The sequence below is a fragment of the Triticum aestivum genome, chromosome 4B, assembly GCF_018294505.1.
Source record: "Triticum aestivum cultivar Chinese Spring chromosome 4B, IWGSC CS RefSeq v2.1, whole genome shotgun sequence".
Taxonomy (NCBI): domain Eukaryota; kingdom Viridiplantae; phylum Streptophyta; class Magnoliopsida; order Poales; family Poaceae; genus Triticum; species Triticum aestivum.
Genome location: NC_057804.1, coordinates 649,089,879 through 649,117,697, shown reverse-complemented (window position 1 = coordinate 649,117,697; position 27,819 = coordinate 649,089,879). Strand labels below are relative to the sequence as shown.

Sequence of the window (27,819 nt, the reverse complement as noted above, 5' to 3'; positions counted from 1 at the left end):
ACTACTGTCCCGGGGCTGAACTAAACTGTGAGGAGAAAACTCATTATTTTTTATGGCTTGAGGATCTTGATACTGTCAAGAAAGGTTATTTTCCTGGACTTTGAAATATTAGTACTCGATACGTGCGACCACTAGTGTGTGTATTGAACTACGGTCACATCTATTTAGGAAAGATGGTAAGATTTTTACTATTTGTCCTTAGTGCATCTTTTGCATACATTATTTTTTAAGCTAAACTTCATTGTTAAGTATGTTACTATGATGTTCTTCAATAGGGACACCCGATGAATGTTGTGCCTCGTTGGATCGATCCTAAAGGTCGCATGACAATGGTTAGCTTACGGCCAAGACATCCTACATTGCACTAAAGGAAATATGCCCTAGAGGCAATAATAAAGTTATTATTTATTTCCTCATATCATGATAAATGTTTATTATTCATGCTAGAATTGTATTAACCGGAAACATGATACATGTGTGAATACATAGACAAACATATAGTCACTAGTATGCCTCTACTTGACTAGCTCATTAATCAAAGATGGTTATGTTTCCTAACCATAGACATGTGTTGTCATTTGATTAATGGGATCACATCATTAGGAGAATGATGTGATTGACATGACCCATCCCGTTAGCTTAGCACTTGATCGATTAGTATTCTGCTATTGCTTTCTTCATGACTTATACATGTTCCTGCAACTATGAGAAATATGCAACTCCCGTTTACCGGAAGAACACTTTGGGTACTACCAAACGTCACAACGTAACTGGGTGATTATAAAGGAGTACTATAGGTGTCTCCGAAGGTACATGTTGAGTTGGCGTATTTCGAGATTAGGTTTTGTCACTCCGATTGTCGGAGAGGTATCTCTGGGCCCTCTCGGTAATACTCATCACTTAAGCCTTGCAAGCATTATAACTAATAAGTTAGTTATGAGATGACGTATTACAGAACGAGTAAAGAGACTTGCCGGTAACGAGATTGAACTAGGTATTGGATATCGACGATCAAATCTCGGGCAAGTAACATACCGATGACAAAGGGAACAACGTATGTTGTTATGCGGTTTGACCGATAAAGATCTTCGTAGAATATGTAGGAACCAATATGGGCATCCAGGTCCCGCTATTGGTTATTGACCGGTAATGGTTTTAGGTCATGTCTACAAAGTTCTCGAACCCGTAGGGTCCGCACGCTTAACGTTTCGATGACAGTTTTATTATGAGTTTACAAGTTTTGATGTACCGAAGTTTGTTCGGAGTCCCGGATGTGATCATGGACATGACGAGGAGTCTCGGAATGGTCGAGACATAAAGATTGATACATTGGAAGCCTATGTTTGGACATCGGAATGGTTCCGGGTGAAATCGGCATTTTACCGGAGTACCGTAAGGTTACCGAAACCCCCCGGGGGTTAATGGGCCTACATGGGCCACGAGCGAGAAGAGAGAAGGAGCCAGGAGAGGGCCGCACCCCCCTCCCCCTCCTAGTCCGAATAGGACAAGGGAAGGGGGGCGGCGCCCCCCCTTTCCTTCCCCTCTTCCTCCTCTTCCCCCCCTTCCCCTATTCCAACTAGGAAAGAAGGGAGTCCTACTCCCGGTGGGAGTAGGACTCCCCCCTTGGCACGCCCTCCTTGGCCGGCCGCCTCCTCCCCCCTGGCTTCTTTATATACGGGGGCGGGGGGGCACCCTAGACACACAAGTTGATCTACGGATCGTTCCTTAGCCATGTGCGGTGCCCCCCTCCACCATATTCCACCTCGGTCATATCGTCGCGGAGTTTAGGCGAAGCCCTGCGCCGGTAGAGCATCATCATCGTCACCACGCCGTCGTGCTGACGGAACTCATCCCCGAAGCTTTGCTGGATCGGAGCCCGGGGATCATCATCAAGCTGAACGTGTGCTGAACACGGAGGTGCCGTACCTTCGGTGCTTGGATCGGTCGGATCGTGAAGACGTACGACTACATCAACCGTGTTGTGCTAACGCTTCCACTTACGGTCTACGAGGGTACGTGGACGAACACTCTCCCCTCTCGTTGCTATATCATCACCATGATCTTGCGTGTGCGTAGGAAATTTTTTGAAATTACTACATTCCCCAATAGTGGCATCTGAGCCTAGGTTTTATGCGTTGATGTTATATGCACGAGTAGAACACAAGTGAGTTGTGGGTGATACAAGTCATACTGCTTACCAGCATGTCATACTTTGGTTCGGCGGTATTGTGAGATGAAGCGGCCCGGACCGACATTACGCGTACGCTTACGCGAGACTGGTTTCACTGTTGTGAGCACTCGTGCTTAAAGGTGGCTGGCGGGTGTCTGTCTCTCTCACTTTAGCTGAATCGAGTGTGGCTACGCCCGGTCCTTGCGAAGGTTAAAACAGCACCAACTTGACAAACTATCGTTGTGGTTTTGATGCGTAGGTAAGAACGGTTCTTGCTAAGCCTGTAGCAGCCACGTAAAATTTGCAACAACAAAGTAGAGGACGTCTAACTTGTTTTTGCAGGGCATGTTGTGATGTGATATGGTCAAGACGTGATGCTATATTTTATTGTATGAGATGATCATGTTTTGTAACCGAAGTTATCGGCAACTGGCAAGAGCCATATGGTTGTCGCTTTATTGTATGAAATGCAAACGCCCTGTAATTGCTTTACTTTATCACTAAGCGGTAGCGATAGTCGTAGAAGCAATAGATGGCATAACGACAACGATGCTACGATGGAGATCAAGGTGTCGCGCCGGTGACAATGGTGATCATGAAGGTGCTTCGAAGATGGAGATCACAAGCACAAGATGATGATGGCCATATCATATCACTTATATTGATTGCATGTGATGTTTATCTTTTATGCATCTTATCTTGCTTTGATTGACGGTAGCATTTTAAGATGATCTCTCACTTAATAATCAAGAAGTGTTCTCCCTGAGTATGCACCGTTGCGAAAGTTCTTCGTGCTGAGACACCACGTGATGATCGGGTGTGATAGGCTCTATGTTCAAATACAACGGGTGCAAAACAGTTGCGCACGCGGAATACTCAGGTCATACTTGACGAGCCTAGCATATACAGATATGTCCTCGAAACACGGAGACTGAAAGGTCGAACGTGAATCATATAGTAGATATGATCAACATAGTGATGTTCACCATTGAAACTACTCCATCTCACGTGATGATCGGACATGGTTTAGTTGATTTGGATCACGTGATCACTTAGATGACTAGAGAGATGTCTGTCTAAGTGGGAGTTCTTAAGTAATATGATTAATTGAACTTAAATTTATCATGAACTTAGTACCTGATAGTATTTTTCTTGTCTATGTTTGTTTATAGATAGATGGCTCGTGCTGTTGTTCCGTTGAATTTTAATGTGTTCCTTGAGAAATCAAAGTTGAAAGATGATGGTAGCAATTACACGGACTGGGTCCGTAACCTGAGGATTATCCTCATTGCTGCACAGAAAAGTCACATCCTTGAAGCACCGCTGGGTGCCAGGCCTGCTGCTGATGCAACTGACGATGTTAAGAACGTCTGGCAGAGCAAAGCTGATGACTACTCTATAGTTCAGTATGCCATGCTTTACGGCTTAGAACCGGGTCTTCAACGACGTTTTGAACGCCATGGAGCATATGAGATGTTCCAGGAGTTGAAGTTAATATTTCAAGCAAATGCCCGGATTGAGAGATATGAAGTCTCCAATAAGTTCTACAGCTGCAAGATGGAGGAGAATAGTTCTGTCAGTGAACACATACTCAAAATGTCTGGGTATAATAATCACTTGATTCAACTGGGAGTTAATCTTCCTGATGATAGTGTCATTGACAGAATTCTCCAATCACTACCACCAAGCTACAAGAGCTTCGTGATGAACTATAATATGCAAGGGATGAACAAAACTATTCCCGAGCTCTTCGCAATGCTAAAAGCTGCGGAGGTAGAAATCAAAAAGGAGCATCAAGTGTTGATGGTTAACAAGACCACCAGTTTCAAGAAAAAGGGCAAAGGGAAGAAGAAGGGGAACTTCAAAAAGAACGGCAAGCAAGTTGCTGCTCAAGAGAAGAAACCCAAGTCTGGACCTAAGCCTGAAACTGAGTGCTTCTACTGCAAGCAGACTGGACACTGGAAGCGGAATTGCCCCAAGTATTTGGCGGATAAGAAGGATGGCAAAGTGAACAAAGGTATATGTGATATACGTGTTATTGATGTGTACCTTACTAATGCTCGCAGTAGCACCTGGGTATTTGATACTGGTTCTGTTGCTAATATTTGCAACTCGAAACAGGGACTACGAATTAAGCGAAGATTAGCTAAGGACGAGGTGACGATGCGCGTGGGAAATGGTTCCAAAGTCGATGTGATCGCGGTCGGCACGCTACCTCTACATCTACCATCGGGATTAGTTTTAGACCTAAATAATTGTTATTTGGTGCCAGCGTTGAGCATGAACATTATATCTGGATCTTGTTTGATGCGAGATGGTTATTCATTCAAATCAGAGAATAATGGTTGTTCTATTTATATGAGTAATATCTTTTATCGTCATGCACCCTTGAAGAGTGGTCTATTTTTATTAAATCTCGATAGTAGTGATACACATATTCATAGTGTTGAAACCAAAAGATGCAGAGTTGATAACGATAGTGCAACTTATTTGTGGCACTGCCGTTTAGGTCATATCGGTGTAAAGCGCATGAAGAAACTCCATACTGATGGGCTTTTGGAATCACTTGATTATGAATCACTTGGTACTTGCGAACCGTGCCTCATGGGCAAGATGACTAAAACGCCGTTCTCCCGAACTATGGAGCGAGCAACTGATTTGTTGGAGATCATACATACTGATGTTTGTGGTCCAATGAATGTTGAGGCTCGCGGCGGGTATCGTTATTTTCTCACCTTCACAGATGATTTGAGCAGATATGGGTATATCTACTTAATGAAACACAAGTCTGAAACATTTGAAAAGTTCAAAGAATTTCAGAGTGAAGTGGAAAATCATCGTAACAAGAAAATAAAGTTTCTACGATCTGATCATGGAGGAGAATATTTGAGTTACGAGTTTGGTCTACACTTGAAACAATACGGAATAGTTTCGCAACTCACGCCACCCGGAACACCACAACGAAATGGTGTGTCCGAACGTCGTAATCGTACTTTACTAGATATGGTGCGATCTATGATGTCTCTTACAGATTTACCGCTATCGTTTTGGGGTTATGCTTTAGAGACGGCCGCATTCACGTTAAATAGGGCACCATCAAAATCCGTTGAGACGACACCTTATGAACTGTGGTTTGGCAAGAAACCAAAGTTGTCGTTTCTTAAAGTTTGGGGCTGCGATGCTTATGTAAAGAAACTTCAACTAGATAAGCTCGAACCCAAATCGGAGAAATGTGTCTTCATAGGATACCCAAAGGAGACTATTGGGTACACCTTCTATCACAGATCTGAGGGCAAGATTTTCGTTGCTAAATTCGGATCCTTTCTAGAGAAGGAGTTTCTCTCGAAAGAAGTGAGTGGGAGGAAAGTAGAACTTGATGAGATAACTGTATCTACTCCCTTGTTGGAAAATAGTTCGTCACAAGAACCAGTTCCTGTGACAACTACACCAACTAGTGAGGAAGCTAATGATATTGATCATGAAACTTCAGATCAAGTTTCTACTGAACCTTGCAGGTCTACCAGAATAAGATCCACACCAGAGTGGTACAGTAATCCTATTCTGGAAGTCATGTTACTTGACCATGATGAACCTACGAACTATGAGGAAGCGATGATGAGCCCAGATTCCGCAAAATGGCTAGAGGCCATGAAATCTGAGATGGGATCCATGTACGAAAACAAAGTATGGACTTTGGTTGACTTGCCCGATGATCGGCAAGCCATTGAGAATAAATGGATTTTTAAGAAGAAGACTGACGCTGATGGTAATATAACTGTCTATAAAGCTCGACTTGTTGCGAAAGGTTTTTGACAAGTTCAAGGGGTTGAGTACGATGAGACTTTCTCACCCGTAGCGATGCTTAAGTCTGTCCGAATCATGTTAGCTATTGCTGCATTTCACGATTATGAAATTTGGCAAATGGATGTCAAAACTGCATTCTTGAATGGATTTCTGGAAGAAGAGTTGTATATGATGCAACCAGAAGGTTTTGTTGATCCAAAAGGTGCTAACAAAGTGTGCAAACTCCAGCGATCTATTTATGGGCTAGTGCAAGCATCTCGGAGTTGGAATAAACGTTTTGATAGTGTGATCAAAGCATATGGTTTTATACAGACTTTTGGAGAAGCCTGTATTTACAAGAAAGTGAGTGGGAGCTCTGTAGCATTTCTGATTTTATATGTAGATGACATATTATTAATTGGAAATGATATAGAATTTCTAGATAGCATAAAGGGATACTTGAATAAAAGTTTTTCGATGAAAGACCTCGGTGAAGCTGCTTACATATTAGGCATCAAGATCTATAGAGATAGATCAAGACGCTTAATAGGACTTTCACAAAGCACATACCTTGACAAAATTTTGAAAAAGTTCAAAATGGATCAGGCAAAGAAAGGTTTCTTGCCTGTGCTACAAGGTGTGAAGTTGAGTCAAACTCAATGCCCGACCACAGCAGAAGATAGAGAGAAAATGAAAGATGTTCCCTATGCTTCAGCCATAGGCTCTATCATGTATGCAATGCTGTGTACCAGACCTGACGTATGCTTAGCAATAAGCTTGGCAGGAAGGTACCAAAGTAATCCATGAGTGGATCACTGGACAGCGGTCAAGAACATCCTGAAATACCTGAAAAGGACTAAGGATATGTTTCTCGTATATGGAGGTGACAAAGAGCTAGTCGTAAAAGGTTACGTCGATGCAAGCTTTGACACTGATCCGAACGATTCTAAATCGCTAACCGGATACGTGTTTATATTAAACGGTGGAGTTGTAAGTTGGTGCAGTTCTAAACAAAGCGTCGTGGCTGGATCTACATGTGAAGCGGAGTACATAGCTGCTTCTGAATCAGCAAATGAAGGAGTTTGGATGAAGGAGTTCATTACCGATCTAGGTGTCATACCTAGTGCATCGGGACCAATGAAGATCTTCTGTGACAATACTGGTGCAATTGCTTTGGCAAAGGAATCCAGATTTCACAAGAGGACCAAGCACATCAAGAGACGATTCAATTCCATTCGGGACCAAGTCCAAGTGGGAGACATAGAGATTTGCAAAATACATATGGATCTGAATGTTGCAGACCCGTTGACTGAGCCTCTCTCACGAGCAAAACATGATCAACACCAAAACTCCATGGGTGTTACAATCATTACTATGTAATCTAGATTATTGACTCTAGTGCAAGTGGAGACTGAAGGAAATATGCCCTAGAGGCAATAATAAAGTTATTATTTATTTCCTCATATCATGATAAATGTTTATTATTCATGCTAGAATTGTATTAGCCGGAAACATGATACATGTGTGAATACATAGACAAACATATAGTCACTAGTATGCCTCTACTTGACTAGCTCATTAATCAAAGATGGTTATGTTTCCTAACCATAGACATGTGTTGTCATTTGATTAATGGGATCACATCATTAGGAGAATGATGTGATTGACATGACCCATCCCGTTAGCTTAGCACTTGATCGATTAGTATTCTGCTATTGCTTTCTTCATGACTTATACATGTTCCTGCAACTATGAGAAATATGCAACTCCCGTTTACCGGAAGAACACTTTGGGTACTACCAAACGTCACAACGTAACTGGGTGATTATAAAGGAGTACTGCAGGTGTCTCCGAAGGTACATGTTGAGTTGGCGTATTTTGAGATTAGGTTTTGTCACTCCGATTGTCGGAGAGGTATCTCTGGGCCCTCTCGGTAATACTCATCACTTAAGCCTTGCAAGCATTATAACTAATAAGTTAGTTATGAGATGACGTATTACAGAACAAGTAAAGAGACTTGCCGGTAACGAGATTGAACTAGGTATTGGATATCGACGATCAAATCTCGGGCAAGTAACATACCGAGGACAAAGGGAACAACGTATGTTGTTATGCGGTTTGACCGATAAAGATCTTCATAGAATATGTAGGAACCAATATGGGCATCCAGGTCCCGCTATTGGTTATTGACCGAGAATGGTTTTAGGTCATGTCTACATAGTTCTCGAACCCGTAGGGTCCGCACGCTTAACGTTTCGATGACAGTTTTATTATGAGTTTACAAGTTTTGATGTACCGAAGTTTGTTTGGAGTCCCGGATGTGATCATGGACATGACGAGGAGTCTCGGAATGGTCGAGACATAAATATTGATATATTGGAAGCCTATGTTTGGACATCGGAATGGTTCCGGGTGAAATCGGCATTTTACCGGAGTACCGGGAGGTTACCGGAACCCCCCGGGGGGTTAATGGGCCTACATGGGCCACGAGGGAGAAGAGAGAAGGAGCCAGGAGGGGGCCGCGTGCCCCTCCCCCTCCTAGTCCGAATAGGACAAGGGAAGGGGGGGCGGCGCCCCCCCTTTCCTTCCCCTCTTCCTCCTCTTCCCCCCCTTCTCCTATTCCAACTAGGAAAGAAGGGAGTCCTACTCCCGGTGGGAGTAGGACTCCCCCCTTGGTGCGCCCTCCTTGGCCGGCCGCCTCCTCCCCCCTGGCTCCTTTATATACGGGGGCAGGGGGCACCCTAGACACACAAGTTGATCTACGGATCGTTCCTTAGCCGTGTGCGGTGCCCCCTCCACCATATTCCACCTCGGTCATATCGTCGCGGAGTTTAGGCGAAGCCCTGCGCCGGTAGAGCATCATCATCGTCACCACGCCGTCGTGCTGACGGAACTCATCCCCGAAGCTTTGCTGGATCGGAGCCCGGGGATCGTCATCGAGCTGAACGTGTGCTGAACACGGAGGTGACGTACGTTCGGTGCTTGGATCGGTCGGATCGTGACGACGTACGACTACATCAACCGTGTTGTGCTAACGCTTCCGCTTACGGTCTACGAGGGTACGTGGACGAACACTCTCCCCTCTCGTTGCTATATCATCACCATGATCTTGCGTGTGCGTAGGAAATTTTTTGAAATTACTACGTTCCCCAACATGCACATGAATGCTTTCATGATTTCTCAAAGCGAGCAAGTCTTAATAGTCAAAGATTGGAGCAAAATTATGAAGGATCGCGATAGAGAAGTATTAGGGGGCAACAATTAGAAGCGCAACCCACAATTAGGAGACAGGTTCATCTGCATTCTCCAATATGATGAAGCAAGAGTGCTACACATGTTTTATGCTATTTTACCTGAGGGAGAGGTCAGCATGAGTGATTAGCTGGCTAGAATGAGTTTGAAGATGATGATGTGCTACACTATGACTATGATGATTAAATAGCTAGTGTTGGTGGTAATGACTATGATTATTATTATTAGCTAGTGTTGGTGGTGATTAGATAGCTACACTATGACTATGATGATTAAATAGTGTTGGTGGTAATGACTATGATGATTATTAGCTAGTGTTGTTGGTGATGATATGATGCAAGGGTTTTTATATTAATATGATGATGATGTTGATCATGATTATCATTATGATTTGTTATTATGATCATGATTAGTTATTATATCATTGGTAGAAGAAACGCGGACAATGTTCATGTGGATGGATCAAAAATGACCAAAAGTTGAATTAGTAGGATCGTCGTCCTAATTCAACTTTTGATTCATCCAAATGAATCTAATCCATGTTTCTTCCTCACAATGATATATTAATTCATCATGGACATAATGATATAACAACCTCTTAATTGGTACTGTATCAAAATTTGTATAACGGCGTATAAATACACTAAAAATGAAAAAAATATGGAAAACAGAATACTAGTAACGCTAGATTGGAAGCACACTACTAATAGTTAGATTAGCAATAGCGCTTGAAATTATACACGCTACGGCTATACGTCTTAGCAGTAACATGTATTACCGGCGCTATTGCTAAGAAGTAGCTATAGCGCCTTACTAGTAACACCGGGTCCCGCGCTATTTGTATGCATTAAACCCGCGCTACTACTAGGCTTTTTCCTAGTAGTGGATTTGGGTGTAACACCCAGTGCATCGGATCCAATAACGATCTTTTGTGACAACGCTGGAGCAATTGTCTTAGCGAAGGAATCCAGGTTTCACAAGAAAACCGAACACATCAAGCGACGCTTCAACTCCATTTGTGAATATGTCGAGGATGGAGATATAAAAAATTGTAAAGTACATACGGATCTGAATATAGCAGACACGTTGGCTAAGCCTCTTCCGCGAGCAAAACATGATCAACACCAAGACTCCATGGGTGTTAGATTCATTACTATGTAATCTAGATTATGAACTCTAGTACAAGTGGGAGACTGTTGGAAATATGCCCTAGAGGCAATAATAAAGTTGTTATTATTATATTTCCTAATCATGATAAAGATTTATTATTCATACTAGAATTGTATTGACCGGAAACTTAAATACATGTGTGGATACATAAACAAATACCGTGTCCCTAATGAGCCTCTACTAGATTAGCTCGTTGATCAGAGATGGTTAAGGTTTCCTAACCATAGACATGAGTTGTCATTTGATAATGGGATCATAATGATGTGATGGACAAGACCCAACCGTTAGCATAGCATATGATTGTTCAGTTTATTGCTACTGCTTCTTAATGTCAAATACATGTTTCTTCGACCATGAGATCATGCAACTCCCATACTCCGGAGGAATGCCCTGTGTGCCATCAAATGTCACAACGTAACTGGGTGATCATAATTGTGCTCTACAGGTATCTTCAAAGGTGTCTGTTGAGTTGGCATGGATCGAGACTGAGATTTGTCACTCTGTATGATGGAGAGGTATTGTAAAAGTGTTTTCTTATGTGGAAATTAGACCAGGTTTATAGGTTAACAAGTACTCCCTCCATCCCACAATATAAGAGCATTTTTACACTAGTGTATGGTAAAAAACACTTATATTATGGGATGAAGGGACTAGTATTTCTCATTAGGCAAAGACATAAATAAGACTATAGACATATGTAATTGATCAGTCAAAGCAATACGAGAAACTATAACATAGATTGAGATCATATTATGTAGACATGTTGTACGTTTGGGGGGTTAATAATCGAATTTGCACTAGTATACAGACACAACCATAATAAATATAGTGCCTCTATTCCTTTAAAACGAATGATAACATAGGAGAAATTTCCGTGGGTGGAAATCCCTATAGGAATCCTCTAATATCATCCGCATTGAATGAACCCTTAGTAGGAAGTTCTACGTCTTTGGTTGAGAGGTTCCAATCAAAAGTAGTTGAATGTAAATCCACGATTGGGGACGATAACCCAAGCTAGATGACTTGTTAGCAACATGCGAGTTGACTTGTGGGCTGTCACGCCCATATGTGGCACATCTTGCCCCTGATTCCCTAAAGGATAATTGGCCTAAAGGTGTATATATAATCAAGGGGAGAATTAATAATGTCTTGGCCACTGCTATTATACTCGCCCGTGCGTGGCTTGCTTTTGCATTCAAAATCTCACAGTCTTCACGAGTATGACGTCCCATCTGCACTATCTTCGCGGTTCGCTCGTTGATCAGTGGTAGGATATGATTCTTCCAGGGAATGAGTGTACGTAGTCTACACTGGTACAATCTTCTCCTCCGTCTCAAAAGATAAGACGGCGTTTTAGGCTTAGTTAGTAGTACCAAAAACTAGTCATATCTTTTCCCGCCAAAAAAAAAAAACTAGTCATATCTTGCTGATATGGATTGATCCTAGCTTTGACCTCTGGAAGGAGGGCAATAATGCACACGTATTTTCACTCCTTGCCTAAAATGTTTTGAATTATGAATAATATCCCCTAAAATGTACTCCCTCCGTCCGAAAATACTTATCATCACAATGGATAAAAATGGACGTATCTAGAACTAGAATACATATAGATACATCCTCTTTTATTCATTTTGATGACAAGTATTTTCGGACGGAGGGAGTATTCTTGTAGCCATTCTAATTCCTGCAGAAGACATCTGAAAGCAAGTCATTTTTTGGTATTTTTTGTTAAGTAGCAACAATCATAATAAACTATATGCAAGCGGGTAAGCAATAACCAAGTGCTATGCTCCCCAGGAACAGTGCCAGAAAATGCTTGATGACATGCAAGTGCACAGGACTGTTCTAGCACTTTCATGATAAATGAAGTGTCGAACCCACGGCGAGCAAATAGGAAGGAATTACAAATCCCGCAACTACGCTAAGCTACGTATGCACCCAAACCATAGTTTGGAGATAGCCTATTATAGTAAGTTGCTAGGAAGACAAATAAAAGGATAGTGTTTACTAAACTACAAACAAGAAATAAAAGACAGAAAAGTAAAGAGAGTAAACTACGTGAATAGTGCTTGAGTAGTAAACGTTCTCGAGGGAATTAGAGTCATCATCACCACAAGTATGATGCTGAAAACACTTGATAGACATGGCTCTCAAACTTGCCTCATACGCCCGGGCGGGCTGCCTGGTCACTGACCGGTCATGTTTTATCAACCCAGACGGACGCCTCAAATGGGTATCAAACGCCCGGGCTGAACGGCACTCCCATATCCAACACAAATATGCATGGGGCGGATATGGGCGCCCCTGGGCAGGCCCGCCATGTCGGACTGGCGAAGGGGTCCCAGCCGGAAGCGCCCTCAAACCCGGGAGTCCGAAGCTCGCCTCCTCCGTCGGACCGGTGGCGCCGCGTGGCGCAGCTCCGGCGGGCCGCGTAGTGCATTGCCCGGCTATTTAAGTCGACCGGCGGCACCGAAACCCTACCATCCATCCACATTTTCCTCCTCCTGTCCGCCACCACCACTTTCCACTCCACCCGTCCGCCTAGTAGCCATGCCCCTCACGCCACTGGGTGAGGAGCGAGCCCTTTCTGACCCCGGAGCGCCGGCTCGAGCTCCTTGAGCAGATCTGCGTTGTGCGCGAAGCCCGGATCGTTCCGGGGCTACCTCCGGATGAAGTGGATCCGGAGGAGGAGGAGAAGGGGGGGATGAGCCGGAGGAGGAGGATGTGGGGGACGCTGGCGACGGAGATCTGCAGGCGGAGCAGCAGGCCATCCTCGATTCCCTCCGGTCGGAGTCGGCTGCGGAGGTAAGACGTCGTCGCCGGCAGGAGATGAAGGCGCAAGAGGCCGCGGAGGAGGCGGAGATGTTCGCCTATATGGATGAGGTCGAGAAGGAGAAGTACGAGATGGATGCAAAGTGACTAATTTGAGACGTGACCGGTCAATGCCCGGCATCTGCGGGCATTTGATGGGTCAGATTTGCCGAGTCCACCTGTAGATGCTCTTATGACATAGATTGAGATCATATTATGTAGACATGTTGTACATTTGGGAGGCTTAATAATCGAATTTGCACTAGTATACAGACACAACCATAATGAATATAGTACCTCTATTCCTTTAAAAGGAATGATAGGATAGGAGAAATTTCCGTGGGTGGAAATCCCTGTAGGAATCCTCTAATATCATCCGAATTGAATGAGCCCTTTGTAGGAAGTTCTACATCTTCAGTTGAAAGGTTTCAATCAAAAGTAGTTGAATGTGAATCGACGATTGGGGACGACAACCCAAGCTAGATGAGTTGTTAGCAACATGCGAGTTGACTTGTGGGCTGTCAATATGTGGCACATCTTGCCCCTGATTTCCTAAGGCCATGTTCGGTTAATCCCTTTGCCACAGGGATTGAAGGGGATTGAGAAGGTTTGAGAACGATTTTGACTTGCAAGGGATTTAATCCCCTTCAATCCCTTTCAAACCTCTTCAAACCCTTCCAAACCGAACAAGGCCTAAAGGATAATTGGCCTAGAGGTATATATATAATCAAGGGGAGAATTAATAATGTCTTGGCCACTGCTATTATACTCGCCCGCGCGCGGCTTGCTTTTGCATTCAAAATCTCATAGTCTTCACGAGTATAACGTCCCATCTGCACTATCTTCGCGGTCAGCTCGTTGATCGGTGGTGGGATATGATTCGTCCAGGGAATGAGTGTACGTAGTCTTACACTGGTACAATCTTCTCCTCCGTCTCAAAAGATAAAACGGCGTTTCAGGCTTAGTTAGTAGTACCAAAAACTAGTTATAACTTGCTGATGATGGATTGATCCTAGCTTTGACCTCTGGAAGGAGAGCAATAATGCACACGTATTTTACACTCCTTGCTTAAAATGTTTTGAATTATGAATAATATCCCCTAAAATGTATTATGTGGCAGCTGCATCAAGATGGTGCATTTGTGACGAATTTACACGCGAGCTCTGCATAGCATGTGCGCACAACTAACACCACATGCATGCATGCAATACAAGGCGAAGCATAAAGCCATCAATATTGGGTAAAAACATTTGGGCCGTTTGCTCCAAAAAAGCACGCACCGACTGGTAGGTTGTCTGCGCCCGCCACTGCTTGCCTGTTCCGTAGTAGTGACCCTGACCCACCGGAGATAGATAATCTTCATCCATCTAATCATATGCTGCGTTTGTGAGCAATCCATTGACTTTCTAGATATGGTTACGTGTTCCGCTAGGGAGGAATGTGCTGCATACCGTGCCGTGCCGTGAGCTAGCTATATAAAGTAGTACTACGTAGCTAGCATCTCAAGACATCTTCTATACCTAAATGGAAGCCCCCCACTACCTGATTTTCCTATGTTCTCGTGCGTCCACGTCATCACAAATGCTATCAACCGTTTGATCACCACGGATGGCTCAGATCTACAGCTAAGAATTGATCCCTGTGCTCCACAACCCTCGCGTTAACTCCTCCCTCTCACGACCCACAGAAGCAGAAGCAGAAGCGGAAGCGAATGCAAACCGTCCTCAAGTCGAAAGGTCGGCCCTTCGTGCCAGGAATCCCACATTAAGGTGGACGCTATGTCTCCAATTCCCCATCGCACTCCTCCGAAGCGATGGACAGAACAGAGCTCAGCCTCCTCTAGGGTTTGCCTCCGCCGTCGGGGGTAGTACCGGCGGCTACGTCGGCGATGGCGGGCAGCGACGTGGCTCCGTGGCTCCGTATATCCTCCAACCCAATCCTATTCGCACCGCTCGGTTTCCTGTACGGTCTGGGCGGCGCAATAGGCCGGGGGCGCCATAGGCTGGTGCGCGCAGAACATGGCCGAACATTGTGGCTGCGGGGTGGTGGTCCGCGCCGGCGTGACGCACTGATCACGCCTCGGCATCGAGGACCTCTGGTGCATCAAGAGGCTCGCCGAGGGCTACAACAACGGACTTCTGGGCTACAACAACTGACCAAGGCACCGCCTGGGCGCTACATCTTCCTCGACCCAGGGAGTTGTAGCTTCTTTTTCTTCTTCTTCTTGGAATCAGTTTGCTACGCACCTGCCATGTGGGCCAGCCAAGACCAAGGCCTCTCCTAGAAGCTGACTCGGTCAAGCCCAGCAGGTAGCCGGCGCTCGCGTGACCGGCTTGGCCCATCTACTGGACGTGCCCCTCTTAAGCAAAAACTAAGGCTAACCTGAGAGGATAAGGAGGGTAAAAGAATATTTTGTCCGTCTATTTTCTTTCTATCCGCTATTCTGTATCTCCGCTTTCCCCTCTTCTCATCTACAGAACTATGTGTTCTTGTGACTGAATCCTTTGTGTGACACAAAGCGATTGCTACTAATCTCTGTGGGTTCGTAGCACAGTTCCTCTATGTTTTCTTCTGCTGCGTCTGATCTGACATGCTCCCGCCAGAGCACTGTCCTCCTCTGAACCTACTGAATTCTAGGATGTGGTAAATCACACATGTAGGTGTACGTACCTATTCTCTGTTTCAACTCCATTTACGTTTAGTGATGTGGTTATAGCTCCCGCTCTCACCCTCTGGTCGACAGAGCATGAGCTGCTTAACTGCAACTATTTCTTTGAGCGTATGGTTAATGCCTGAACAGCAACTTTCTTAACAGAGCGGAACAGAGTGTAACCCTGGTCGCGTTTGGGAAGCTTACGTTCTATTATGGTTTTCCATCCAGTGTTGGCATGCCTTAAAAGTGGAGTCATCTTATTTGCAAACCTTGAAGATGTGTATTATATTGTTGACTAAAATGTTGTAACAAAAAATGTTGATTCTTATCTAACTGCTTCCATCCTTCTTTTGTTACTCGGTACAAGAAAGTTGGATAGGAGACACTTTGGTTTTATTCCCTTTTGGTCCACTTATATTACCTTATTTGTTCCCATTGCAATGTACGGATGATGGAATGGCCTCCTAGAAATGGTTAGTTTTGTTTGATGATGTTGTGTTGAAGCAAATGATATGTTACTTGGAGTTTTTTTACCGTTCGAGTCAACTCAGGCTAAAATTCACACGTCAAATAAATTATGGTATTCCGCAGCAACGCGCGGGGTATCATCTAGTTATTAGTAGTTGCAAGGACGGACTTGCAAGAGCTGAGCAATGGAGGGTGGCCGGGTGCTTACGGTTCTCCTCATGGTGCTCCTGCTTGTCGGCCTCGCTGACTCGAGCCCTCCGCCGGAGCCCGTGGTTTGTGCCCACGGCACGTCGGACTGCACTATCTCCAACGCGTACGGCTCCTTCCCTGACCGCACCGTCTGCCGCGCCGCCAACGCCATCTTCCCGCGCACCGAGAAGGAGCTAGTCGCGGCCGTGGCGGCCGCTGTGGCGGCCAAGCGCAAGGTGAAGGTGGCCACCAAGCACTCCCACAGCTTCCCCAAGCTGGCCTGCCCCGGCGGCCGCGACGGCACGATCATAAGCACGGAGCGGCTCAACCGGGTGGTAAGCGTCGACGTCGCCAAGGGGTTGATGACCGTGGAAAGCGGAATGGTGCTCCGCGACCTGATCCAGGCGGCCGCCGAGGCAGGGTTGGCGCTGCCGCACTCGCCGTACTGGTCAGGGCTCACCATCGGAGGCCTGCTGGCCACGGGCGCGCACGGCAGTTCGCTCAAGGGTAAGGGCGGCGCCGTGCACGAGTACGTGGTCGGGATGAGGATGGTCACGCCGGCGCCGGAGAGCCAAGGGTTCGCGGTGGTACGGGAGCTCTGCGCCGACCATCCTGACCTCGACGCGGCCAAGGTCTCCCTCGGCGTCCTGGGCGTCGTTTCCCAGGTACGTGGCTCAAGAAATGCCTTTGCATGCATATACTATATTCTCTTCGTTTTATTAGGTTGCCCACATATGCCGTGTTCAAGAATTGTTAATACCAAACGGAAGAATTGTTACTCTCTTTGTGCACAAGTTAATTAACTAATTAGTTGTTTCTCTCCAAAAAAGCTAATCTTTTTTTACTGATATGTGCAGGTTACACTGGCCTTGGAGCCGATGTTCAAGCGGTCGGTGACGTTCGTGACACGCAATGACTCTGACATGGCAGAGCAGGCCGTCGTGTGGGGTGGCCTCCATGAATTTGGCGATATGGCATGGCTGCCAGAGCAGCGCAATGTCATTTACCGCAAGGACGATCGTATGGCCATCATGTCAGTGGGTAACGGCCTCAATGACTATCTAGCCATGCGATCCAGTCCGACGGCCGACCTCATCAGCGGCAGAGTCATGCACGAGCTTCTTGAGAAGAAGAACAACACCGTCGCTCGGTGCAAGGAGGCACCCACGTCTGCATCGCTGTTTGAGAAGGCAGCATACGGCTTTACAAACAACGGCAGCTTGTTCATGGGGTACCCGGTGGTAGGATTCCAACACCGCATCCAAGCATCCGGTTCGTGTCTCGACAGCCCAGAAGACGCACTCCTCACTACGTGTCCGTGGGATCCCCGCATCCGGGGAACCTTCTTCTACAACAATGCCTACAGCATCGCGCTCTCTAGGGTATCAGCATTCATCGCCGACATGAAGCAGCTCCGTAACAAAAACCCGAAGGCCTTCTGCGGAATCGACGCCGGTTTGGGTATTCTCCTCCGCTATATCAAGGCATCTTCTGCCTACCTCGGCAAGCCGGAGGACTCGGTCGACTTTGATATTACCTACTACCGGAGTTACACCAAGGGTGAGCCCAACCCATACTCTGGTGTGCTCGACGAGCTCCAACAGATGGCGCTACACAAATATGGCGCCATCCCTCACTGGGGCAAAAATCGCAACTTTGCCTTTGAAGGTGTCATTGCCAAGTACCCCAAGGCCGGCAAGTTCCTAGAGGTGAAAGGAAGGTACGACCCCAATGGGATCTTCTCCAGCGAATGGAGTGACCAGGTGCTTGGCATTAATGGGAGCCCGATAATTGTCGAGAAGGGTTGCGCCATTGAGGGACTTTGCGTCTGCTCAGAAGACTCGCATTGTGCACCGGAGCAGGGCTACTATTACCGGCCTGGGAAGGTGTACACGGAGGCGAGGGTCTGCTCGTTGCAACCCATCTGATGTGTTTAGATGGTTGCGTTGAAATTATTTCTGCTGCATGTCTTTGAATACTTTTGTGAACATTATGCTTTTGCTTGTCAGGTTTATGTGTGCCCCATGGCGATAATTAAAAGTGTCCTATGAGAAATTGTTCCTTCACCGGTATGATTGTTGATTGGTTTGATACACTGGTGTTTTCCATTTCGGTTTATATTTTGATGTAACTTTGTTCTGTTGTCCTTTGACAATGCATTCCACCCCCCAAGTTAATTAGAATGGTTGCATGGGGAAAAATCTTAAAATTATTTGCTAACTGACAGGCTGATCTGCTTTTCTTGCACGCAATTTTACGTCGGCCAATCAATTGTTTTGTAGAATTCATCAATGTAGAAAGGGGTGCATATCTAAAAAATATCCACACATCTAAAAAATGTTCATGCAATGTAAACAATTTGTACGCACCATTCAAAATAAATTTTTAACATATTTATAAAATGTTTAACATGTATTTGAAAATTTATGCATCATATATTTGGAAAAATTTCAATGTGTATCAAAAAATATTCAGTATGTATATGAAATTTGTAAAATGTGTATTCAGAAAATGTTCAGCGTGTATATGAAAAACTGTTGATCATGTATTTTAAATAAATGGTCAAGCTGTATCTGAAAAATGTCTCGTGTGTAATTAAAATGCTCAACATGTACGAAAAAGTGTTTCAAATATATTTGAATTTTTTTTATAATTATTCCAAAAAAGATCAAACATATATTTTTTAAAATGGTCATCATGTATTTGAAAAATGTTCGATGTGCGTCAAACACATGTTTAACGTGTATAGGAAAAATAAAAAGGTATAAAAAGTAGACATCTATTTGAAACAAAAAGGGAAATAAGAAATGAATATAAAAACATAAATAAATAACCAAAATAGAAACTAATGAAAACTAAAAAGAAAAACACAGAAAAGAGAAAAGAAAAACTTATGGAACATTCCCAAAACCGATGGAAGATTCCACAAACCGGTGCAGAACCACTCACTAAACGCATTATATTGGGCCGCCCATCCTAATGATCGCCTACTACAAGACGGTACACAGTCACACACTAGGTGAGAAAATAGCTCTCGCGCTATTTTAAGGCGGATGTAACACTCACTTATGGCAAATATTTTTAGGGACATGGCCAAATAGTCGACGAGGTGGAGGTATTAATGTCGGTTTAGTGCGGCTTTGGCCAAGGTTCCATTCGGGTGTTTTATTTTCCTTTTCTATATTATTTTAGAGGTTTAATCGGGTTCTTTCCGATTTTTCTATTTTGGGTTTTATTTTTCATTTTTGAATAACATTTTCTCAAATACACGTTGAAATTTTTTCAAACACATTGAACATTTTTCAGATACACATTAAACATTTTTAAATGTATATTAAACACTTGTTAAATCCACACTTAATGTCTTTTACAATACATCGTGAACATATTTTATTTGTTATCGACATTTTTCATTGCACCCCCTTTTTACATTTCACGAATATTTATAATTATTATCAAGAATATAAAAAATTAAAGGTGTGGAAATTTATTGAATGTCTTTAACATTTCCTTGAACGCTAAGAATATTTTGCCAAATGCCATAAACACTTCACTAAAAATGCGCGAACTTTCTTGGCATGTGAAAACAAATTTGCTGATATGTTTGGTTAGCTACTTCTTATGCCAAGGAGAATGGCATTTCAGTGATAAAGAATATGAATAGACACAAAACAACTTTTATAATATGTTTCATCTTCCAATATCTACTATTCCCCTCCGGCAATATCATGAGCTACATATTTCAATCAAAAGCCTATACATGGATCTCACTCCAGACATATGGAAATGTTGAGGACAGCATACCAAATATTCAAATAGGGAGGTTTATAACACTCTCATTGGCAATCCTTAAAAAGCTACCGCACCTTTTCACTGGGTCTGAAAATCCTCTGTTTCACTTAAACAGAGGTTGTTCTTCTAGCTTCTCATACAATACAGATTAAGCACTAGAGAACTTATGTGGGGGAAAAGCTTTCATATTCATAGTTATGAATGTGTACTATGTGATGAAGCTTGCACTGAGGATCTTATGCAACTGTTCTTTAGATGTGATTTCAGCGAAAACTTCTGGCTATATCTTGGGATGGAATGGAACACTGATCTACTCTAGATATTATTCAGATGTTGATCAATGGCAGAAACATAATGAATTTCAGTTGCTTCAGAGAGGTGTTCAATGTTAAATTATAGATGGGCATTGGCCCATATAAGACAATGATTAATGGTTAATCTCTAAGGCCCATGTAGGTGTATGACAACTGGTGGAAAGTTTAGTACCACCTCCAAAGTTGAGGAGAGTTGAGACCCCTTTATAAGAGTTGCTCTTCCACTAGCCATTGGGGTCTTGAGAAGAGGAGTGGTACACGTGTGCTCCTCCTCCGCCACCCGCCTCGCCTCGCCCGCACGTCATGAGTGAGCCGAGATGAGCTCAGACCTATGTGTGTGCTCTATTTTGCCGGTCACGAACACTTAATTAATCTTAGATTAATTAACAAGACACTAACGGATGTGACACTGTCCGAGACGTTGGACCGTAGGCCGTTTGCTTCCCTACCTGATGACACATATATTGGATGTGCTGGCCAGTGCAACCAACACACTCACTCCCTCCTCGCACAACCCTTGTTGTCATGCATTGTTCCTCTCACTAACCTACCTCCAGCGATCACATCCCATCCGCATGCACGGACGGACGGGAGAGCAGGCCTCTGGAGCCACGTCCTTCGAGATCCTGTACCAGGGAGAAGGGCGATAAGGTTTTTGGTGAGCGCCTCGGTGCGACTGCTCCCGGTTCGTGTCCATCCTCATCCTCTTCTTCCACTACTCCCCCAACACCAACGCCATTGCTGGAGAAGACACTGCCAAGAAGGTTGCGGAGAAAGCCGAAGCTGCTGGTACCGCGACGGCCCTAGCCTACTCTAGCAGAGGGCATGACTTGTTCATGCCCTACTTACTCGTTCATGTGCTAGTCGTATATGCATTTTACATGGTTGATTTGGTTCTATGTTCCTTATGTGCTCATATGTTTAGGTATCGGTATGAGTTGCATACTATGGATGCCATGTTTATTATTTACTTGTGGATTAGATTAATAAAAAATGTGCTAATATATCCAGCACTAATCACATGATGCTGGAGCAGATGGAATCGCAGAAATTTTATCATCATTAACCACAAAGATCTGAATCTGAACCAATGTGCTTTCAAGGAAAGTTTCCAACTCGTGATGAGAAAGGCCAAACCAAGTCTAAAGGATGGGATGCAAGCATGGCTAAATAAAGTATGAATTCCTTTGTAATAAAACAACCACACATTTGAACATACCCATTTATTAATGAAAAACGAGATACAGTAGGGGTCTTGCCTGCTGTATTATGATAGAAAAGAGAACAAATGTTCATACATATCGGAGATTTCTAGTAAAAAGAAGTCTTAATACCTTTTCATAAAATTTCAGAATTTAACAAAAAAGGGGGGAAGTGAGAAGAAAAACATAAATTGCTCGTACGTTCGCGGCTTTGCATAGACTCGTTGAAAGGTGTCATAGCGTGTTGGGCCTGACCCATTTAGAGGTAATGTGTCCATCTCGCAACAAGGGAGACATACACTCACCTCTTAGTTTTACTAGATGACCCGTTGGCCAATGGCGCAAAGGCCGAGTATAAGTCAAGTATTGGAAGAGTGAGCATATATTTCTTTTATCATTGCTGTTTTAAAAGCATACAACACAACAGTCTAAGCAAGAAATAGCCGATAGTTAAACACGCAGGATGGCCTTAAGGAATTACATAAGATCTAAAAGGATGATAAACACAAAGTCTTGGTAGGCATTTATACTAACATTAAGTTATATAACAAGCGGCTCTTGCAACTTGCTTATATTGAGTAGACGATCAGGCGCAGTCCCTTAGAAGTGCATTTGAAGGCGAAAGCATATGCTTGCCCTTTGCTCATGTGTGCCTGAGGGAAGAAGTTCTCCAGCCAATGGTGGCTCTTTTGTCAAACACCCTTGATAAAGCGGTTGTGACAGCGGTAGTCCCGTCTACAGTTGTGATTGACAGTTCACCGTGGTCAGCATCCATGTGTGGGAAAAGGGAACCCGTAGAAAAGGTAATGCTAAAGTACTAAAATAACAATAAAGATTAGTTACTACTCCCTCCGTAAACTAATATAAGAGCGTTTAGAATACTAAAGTAGTGATCTAAACGCTCTTATATTAGTTTACAGAGGGAGTATATCATTTTATACCATGCTATTGTATGAAATAGGACAGAGCAATTGCAAAGGATTACCATTCTTTTGTCGTTTGTTGCAAATGTCTCTGGTGGTGCTGCGGATGATCTTTCGCAGTCTACAAACATTATGGTTGTAGAGCTTAACTATGTTGCCCCCACAATGTGGCGACTAAACTCATGTAAGTAGTGGATGCAAGGCTCATCTATGTTAAATTGTATAAAGTTATATCATTTAGCAGTTGTTGCCAGAGTTGTTGCAATGAGAAGAGTAATGTAGCTCTTACCACGGAGAATGTACTTTCCAGGCTTTAGTTGGATTTTCTTGCCTTTGAACTTTTGGATTGAACCTGCTTTGCGTGGGCGATGAATATACTCGAATGGCTTATTGTGCTTGCGACACAGTGGTTCGGCTGTGCTAGCAAATAGATGACAACATAAACAAACAAAAGACCTATTGAATTTGAAAACACAGCTCATTTAATTGGATGGCTATTTAGCTTGTGTGTATTAGTGAAAACAGAAAATGCTATTTATCGTGTAAATCAAAGCATTAATGAATAGCAAACAGAACACCTACTGGACCCCGAAAGAAGTTTGCTTTATTAGATAGTTGATCAACTTGCATGCATAAGTGATAAAAAAAGGACCAATCAAATAGCATGCATTAGTGAAGAAGAAGAAACATTCTTTCCAATGTAGAAACAATCATAAGTATATTTTTGAGCATTACCATGGGTAATTTGGCTACCGCTGATATCACTGGTTGTGTCTGCTTCTTCTTGTTTAACTGCTGTCATCTGGAAAGAAGTAGTAGAATAATTAAGCTGGTTTATCTGGCTGTGTTTTCAGTTGGGATGTTTAACAGTGAAGCATGTGTCTTAATATAGTAAAAGGCACTACAGCAGGCATCCTGGACATGCAAAGTAATGGCAGAATTATGAACAGAAAAGAACACCCGAGAGTAAACAGCAAAGGCAGCCATAAGGAACAATCAACAACAGATAATAGTAAACAAAAACACGAGACGACACAACGCACGTAACACACATGGTTAGAACCAACATAAAGACTAAATTTTAAAGTTGTGCAGCAAAGGAAAAGGCAGGGAAGGAGGTGGAACCTTGGCAAGAAGAAAGGCAGGGTGCAAGGCGTCACGTGAACTGAACCACAGCAGAAACTTGGCAAACTGGGAGTGACAAAATTAGCCGATCAGGCAGCCAGACATCGCAAAGGAAGACCTGCAGCACATGAAAAAGCAAACGAACGTAAGCAAAGGCGTACAAGCTCATGGGTTCGCCTCTTACCGAGCAGTCTTTCGCAATATCTTTGTTCTTCAGAAATAAATATATGAATGAAGACAGCCAGAGTAGACCCTAGACCAAACAAACAGGAACAAGACAAAGAAGGATGACAACCGTAGCACACACATGCCTAACAAGAGCAGACAAAAATTTAATGAACAACAACAAGCTCCAGTCAAAGAGGCAGGAGAATTAAACCAGATGCACAGCAGCATTAAAGCATAGATAGCTGAGGAACAAACACAAATAGAATTCACCTGCAACAGACCCCATGGCCATGCAAACCTAGGCATAACCATAACCGAGACGAAGGCAAGAGCACAACTAAAACAGACTTACACTAACAGAGCCAATCCCTAGGTGTAGGAACCACAGCAACCAAAGCATAGAAACATATGTAAAATCATCTCCTAGAAGCATCGCACAACAGATCTAACATGGCAAACACTCATCCATGTCTAGGAAAACAAAGGAACGATCTCAGACCGGCAAAAACCCAGTCACGCATTTCATCGAGCAGATGAGAAGCAGGGGAGCAGGCAAAACCTCACCTCACAAAGAAAGAACAAGCAAACGCGCAGGCAGACAACAAAGCAGACGCAGCAGCCCTGCAAACAAGAAGAAAGGAGAAGGAACAGACAAGAACAAGTCAGTACAGATCAATCTACAATGAGGCCAGAAGGAATTGACCAAACAAAACAAGAAACTCACCCTAGCCAAACGCAACAGCAGCAGCGCGAGGAGCCATGACGAAACAAGCCGACGACAGGATAAGCAGGCAACGAGCAAGCCGCTGGTTATCGATGACCAACTACGACAAGCGACAATGGCGACTGGATGAGAGAAGACAAGGAGGCGCAGGCGAGGGGAAGTGGGCAGAGAGGCGAGGCACATAGGCAGAGCAGAGCAGAAGGAAACCACGCACCCGGTCAGAAACACCTCTCGCAGGCGCTGTAACTTCTAGGGAAACCTAAAGAGAAACACAACTCACCCGACGCATGGGACCAAGGATAGAAAGGGACCACCTGCAGCGAGACGAGGCCAAGCAATCCCGCTTAGCAGCACGTAGAGGCCGAAAACCCTGTTTTACCCAGCGGACCGAGCGGAGGTGCTCACATGACCAAGGACGACCAAACTGCCACGCACCCACGAGACTGACAGATGGGGCCAGACGCGGTTGAAGCGGAGGCGCCACCACTGGGTGCAAACGAACACGGTAAAAAACGCCCTGACAACCCCACGATCGATTGGCCGCAGCACACGAGCGATCCGGCCCTGCTTTTCATCGACAGAAGCACGCCCCGACCGCGTCGCTGCGAGGCTGGCCCGCGCGCAAGCCTGGCCCACTCATCAGTTGCTCCTAGCCCCATTACGCGGCATACAAAATAATGAGCAACTGGATCTTTACCAGGTCGATGAAAAGTACTTTTACCAGGGCCAGCGAGGCGAATCGAGCGGGCAGGATGAATTTGAGACGGGAAGGGCGCTGGAATGGCGGGTACTCTAGCTGGATTTATATGTTCGATCAAGTGATTGTGATCCCATGCTGACATTGCTGCAAAGTGAACACACTTAACCAAGATTGCGACGGAATCACCTCCGAAAGGATTGATGACTCTGGATCAGTATGCGAAATTTACAATAGGCTACTCTCCTTATGTTATGCCATTCAAAACCGAAGAATAGAACCATCCACTCTCCTATATTATCTGAAAATCAATCCTGCTGAATCAAAACAGTGAATGAGAATTTTACTTTGAAAGGACTGTGCTACTTTGGCAGTTCTATGCTTTTACTTAAGGTACCGTGATTGTTTTTAACATTCAGTGAGATGACAAAACTTATTTCACAAAGCTGCAATGAAAATTAGAATAGTAGTGGTGATTGAGGACAACTTTTGATGTACTTTATGCGATGCTGAAAGTTATAGCACTATTACATATAGTTAGAGTTCTTGCGGAGAAGCAAAACCGAGATATTGCTGCGACACTAAGCTCCACTGGAGTAAGAAAGCTTTCTTATTCATAAACTAATCCATGCTCATTTCTGATGACACTTTATCGGATTTCGAGCTTACTATAATGCAGATGTAAATTAATTATCACAATGCAGGGGAAACTACCATTCCGTTTCGATGGCAAGAAATGTTTTCACTTGTAATTAGTTAGATTCACGCATTTTGTAAGATAAATACAATGATGACATTCATAAATGTCCAATCCATCTAGTTGTGTATGTATCAGTAGTTAAAGTCATGCTTCGAAGACCATAGAAGACCAACCGTGCCTTGGTAGTACTACAGCAGTATGAGAAGACAAAGGTCAAACAGGAAGCACAAACCTTGATAGCAAGCAGATGACGAGCCAGCGAGGGGAGAGGAAGTAATGATAACAACGCCTGTAGAACAAAAGGAAATCGGAAACCTGAAAGGAATCAGAGGTTTATGAAAGATAAAAGAAAAAGCAAGCATGTTTAGAAACAATAAGCAAGTGGTGTATATCTGACTGTATTTTGTAACCTACATATTTTTTTTCTATTGATGGAGCCATCATTCCTTTATTAGCAAGCAGCAACTATCACTTGCTGCATATGTTTCTTTTAATGCACTAACTTGAGCAAGTCTTGTAGTTTACTGGGAATTAGCAAAAGGTAAGAAAACAGGCCATACTATACAAGCACGGGCATGAACCAATGGCCTACAAGCACCTAATCAACCAGGAAGAGGACCTTGTATGCATAGGACTAAACCAGCAGTACAACCGTAAAGATAGAAGGAAAGTTGTTTTCCTGACGAGATCTGAAGCAAAAAAAACCATACATAGTACGACAAGCATGGTAGATGAACCAAAAAAAAACAAATAGACAAGGAAGCTGGCCGCACAAACACATAGATTCATAAGCTGTTCATCAAGCACTAATCAACCAAGCGAATCAGAACAGATCCAACCTTGTTGGTTAACGACACAGACGTCCCACGAACCAACAAACAACCTACACGGCAAGGAAACATGAAGCACAGAATGGTTCAGCTCACAGATATTTTATCAAACAAGAGACGAGCAAGCAAGATCTTACCTCGCGGAGCAAATAAACAGAGGATAAAGTCGGCAAGAACGAGTTCATGTAGTAGGCCAGAAGCATCTTCTTTGTGCTAACTGTAGAAAAAAGATTCTTATGAAGATATTGTAGTGGTGGGTGTTTAAACTTTTTAATATATAGAATGCACGCTCCTGTTGTAACTAAACTTCCAAAGGAAAGCAAAGTTTCACCTTTTCCCAATATAACCATGACACCACTAAAAACAGTTAACTGTAATGCATGAATCTAATGACCTGAAATAATGAGAGAGAGAGAGAAAGAGAGAGAGAGGAAAGGACAACATTCCACTACTGATATCAACAAATACTGGAATGAGCAGATTTAGGTTACACTAAAATGCAGAAATTTCTTACAAACAAAAGAATGATCCAACAGATAAAAAGAGCAATTCCAAAAAAAGTAAGGCAAGTTTGAGGCTAGGCATTCATATTGGTGGAAGGAGAGCCCAGCTCACTGAGCACCGTTTTGTAAAATTCCTTGTTCGTCCTGCCAGCTCTCTCACCTGAATGACATTTGATGACGCAACTTCATTGTGTTGTTGTAATAGCAGGTAACTCAAATTCAGAATGAAAGTGGTTGTCGATGATCTCATTCTTTCTGCACCAATAATTCAAGAGGGCTGCTCGTGTACTACCTATTTTAGTATGTGGTCAAGCTTGTCTAATTTGACTATACTAATATATCCCC

The 27,819-nt window shown here is 43.8% G+C and overlaps 2 protein-coding genes across 2 annotated transcripts in view; one reads left to right on the top strand and one right to left on the bottom strand.

Moving 5' to 3' along the window:
* Positions 1-16,492: 16,492 nt before the first annotated feature.
* LOC123089611 (L-gulonolactone oxidase 2-like) lies at positions 16,493-18,424 on the top strand. The gene is made up of 2 exons (XM_044511242.1): positions 16,493-17,161; positions 17,354-18,424. The coding sequence occupies exons 1-2, from the start codon at positions 16,493-16,495 to the stop codon at positions 18,422-18,424; spliced, it is 1,740 nt and encodes a 579-aa protein (XP_044367177.1).
* Positions 18,425-22,168: 3,744 nt separating this feature from the next.
* Positions 22,169-27,819, bottom strand: part of LOC123093850 (uncharacterized) — a gene marked incomplete in the record, with an annotated part of 7,918 nt that continues 2,267 nt past the window's right edge. Inside the window, 8 exon segments of the mRNA XM_044515904.1 lie at positions 22,169-22,539; positions 22,790-22,848; positions 23,017-23,142; positions 23,463-23,529; positions 23,853-23,918; positions 26,374-26,430; positions 26,981-27,024; positions 27,109-27,184. Of these exon segments, the coding sequence (XP_044371839.1) occupies positions 22,405-22,539; positions 22,790-22,848; positions 23,017-23,142; positions 23,463-23,529; positions 23,853-23,918; positions 26,374-26,430; positions 26,981-27,024; positions 27,109-27,184 (630 nt within the window).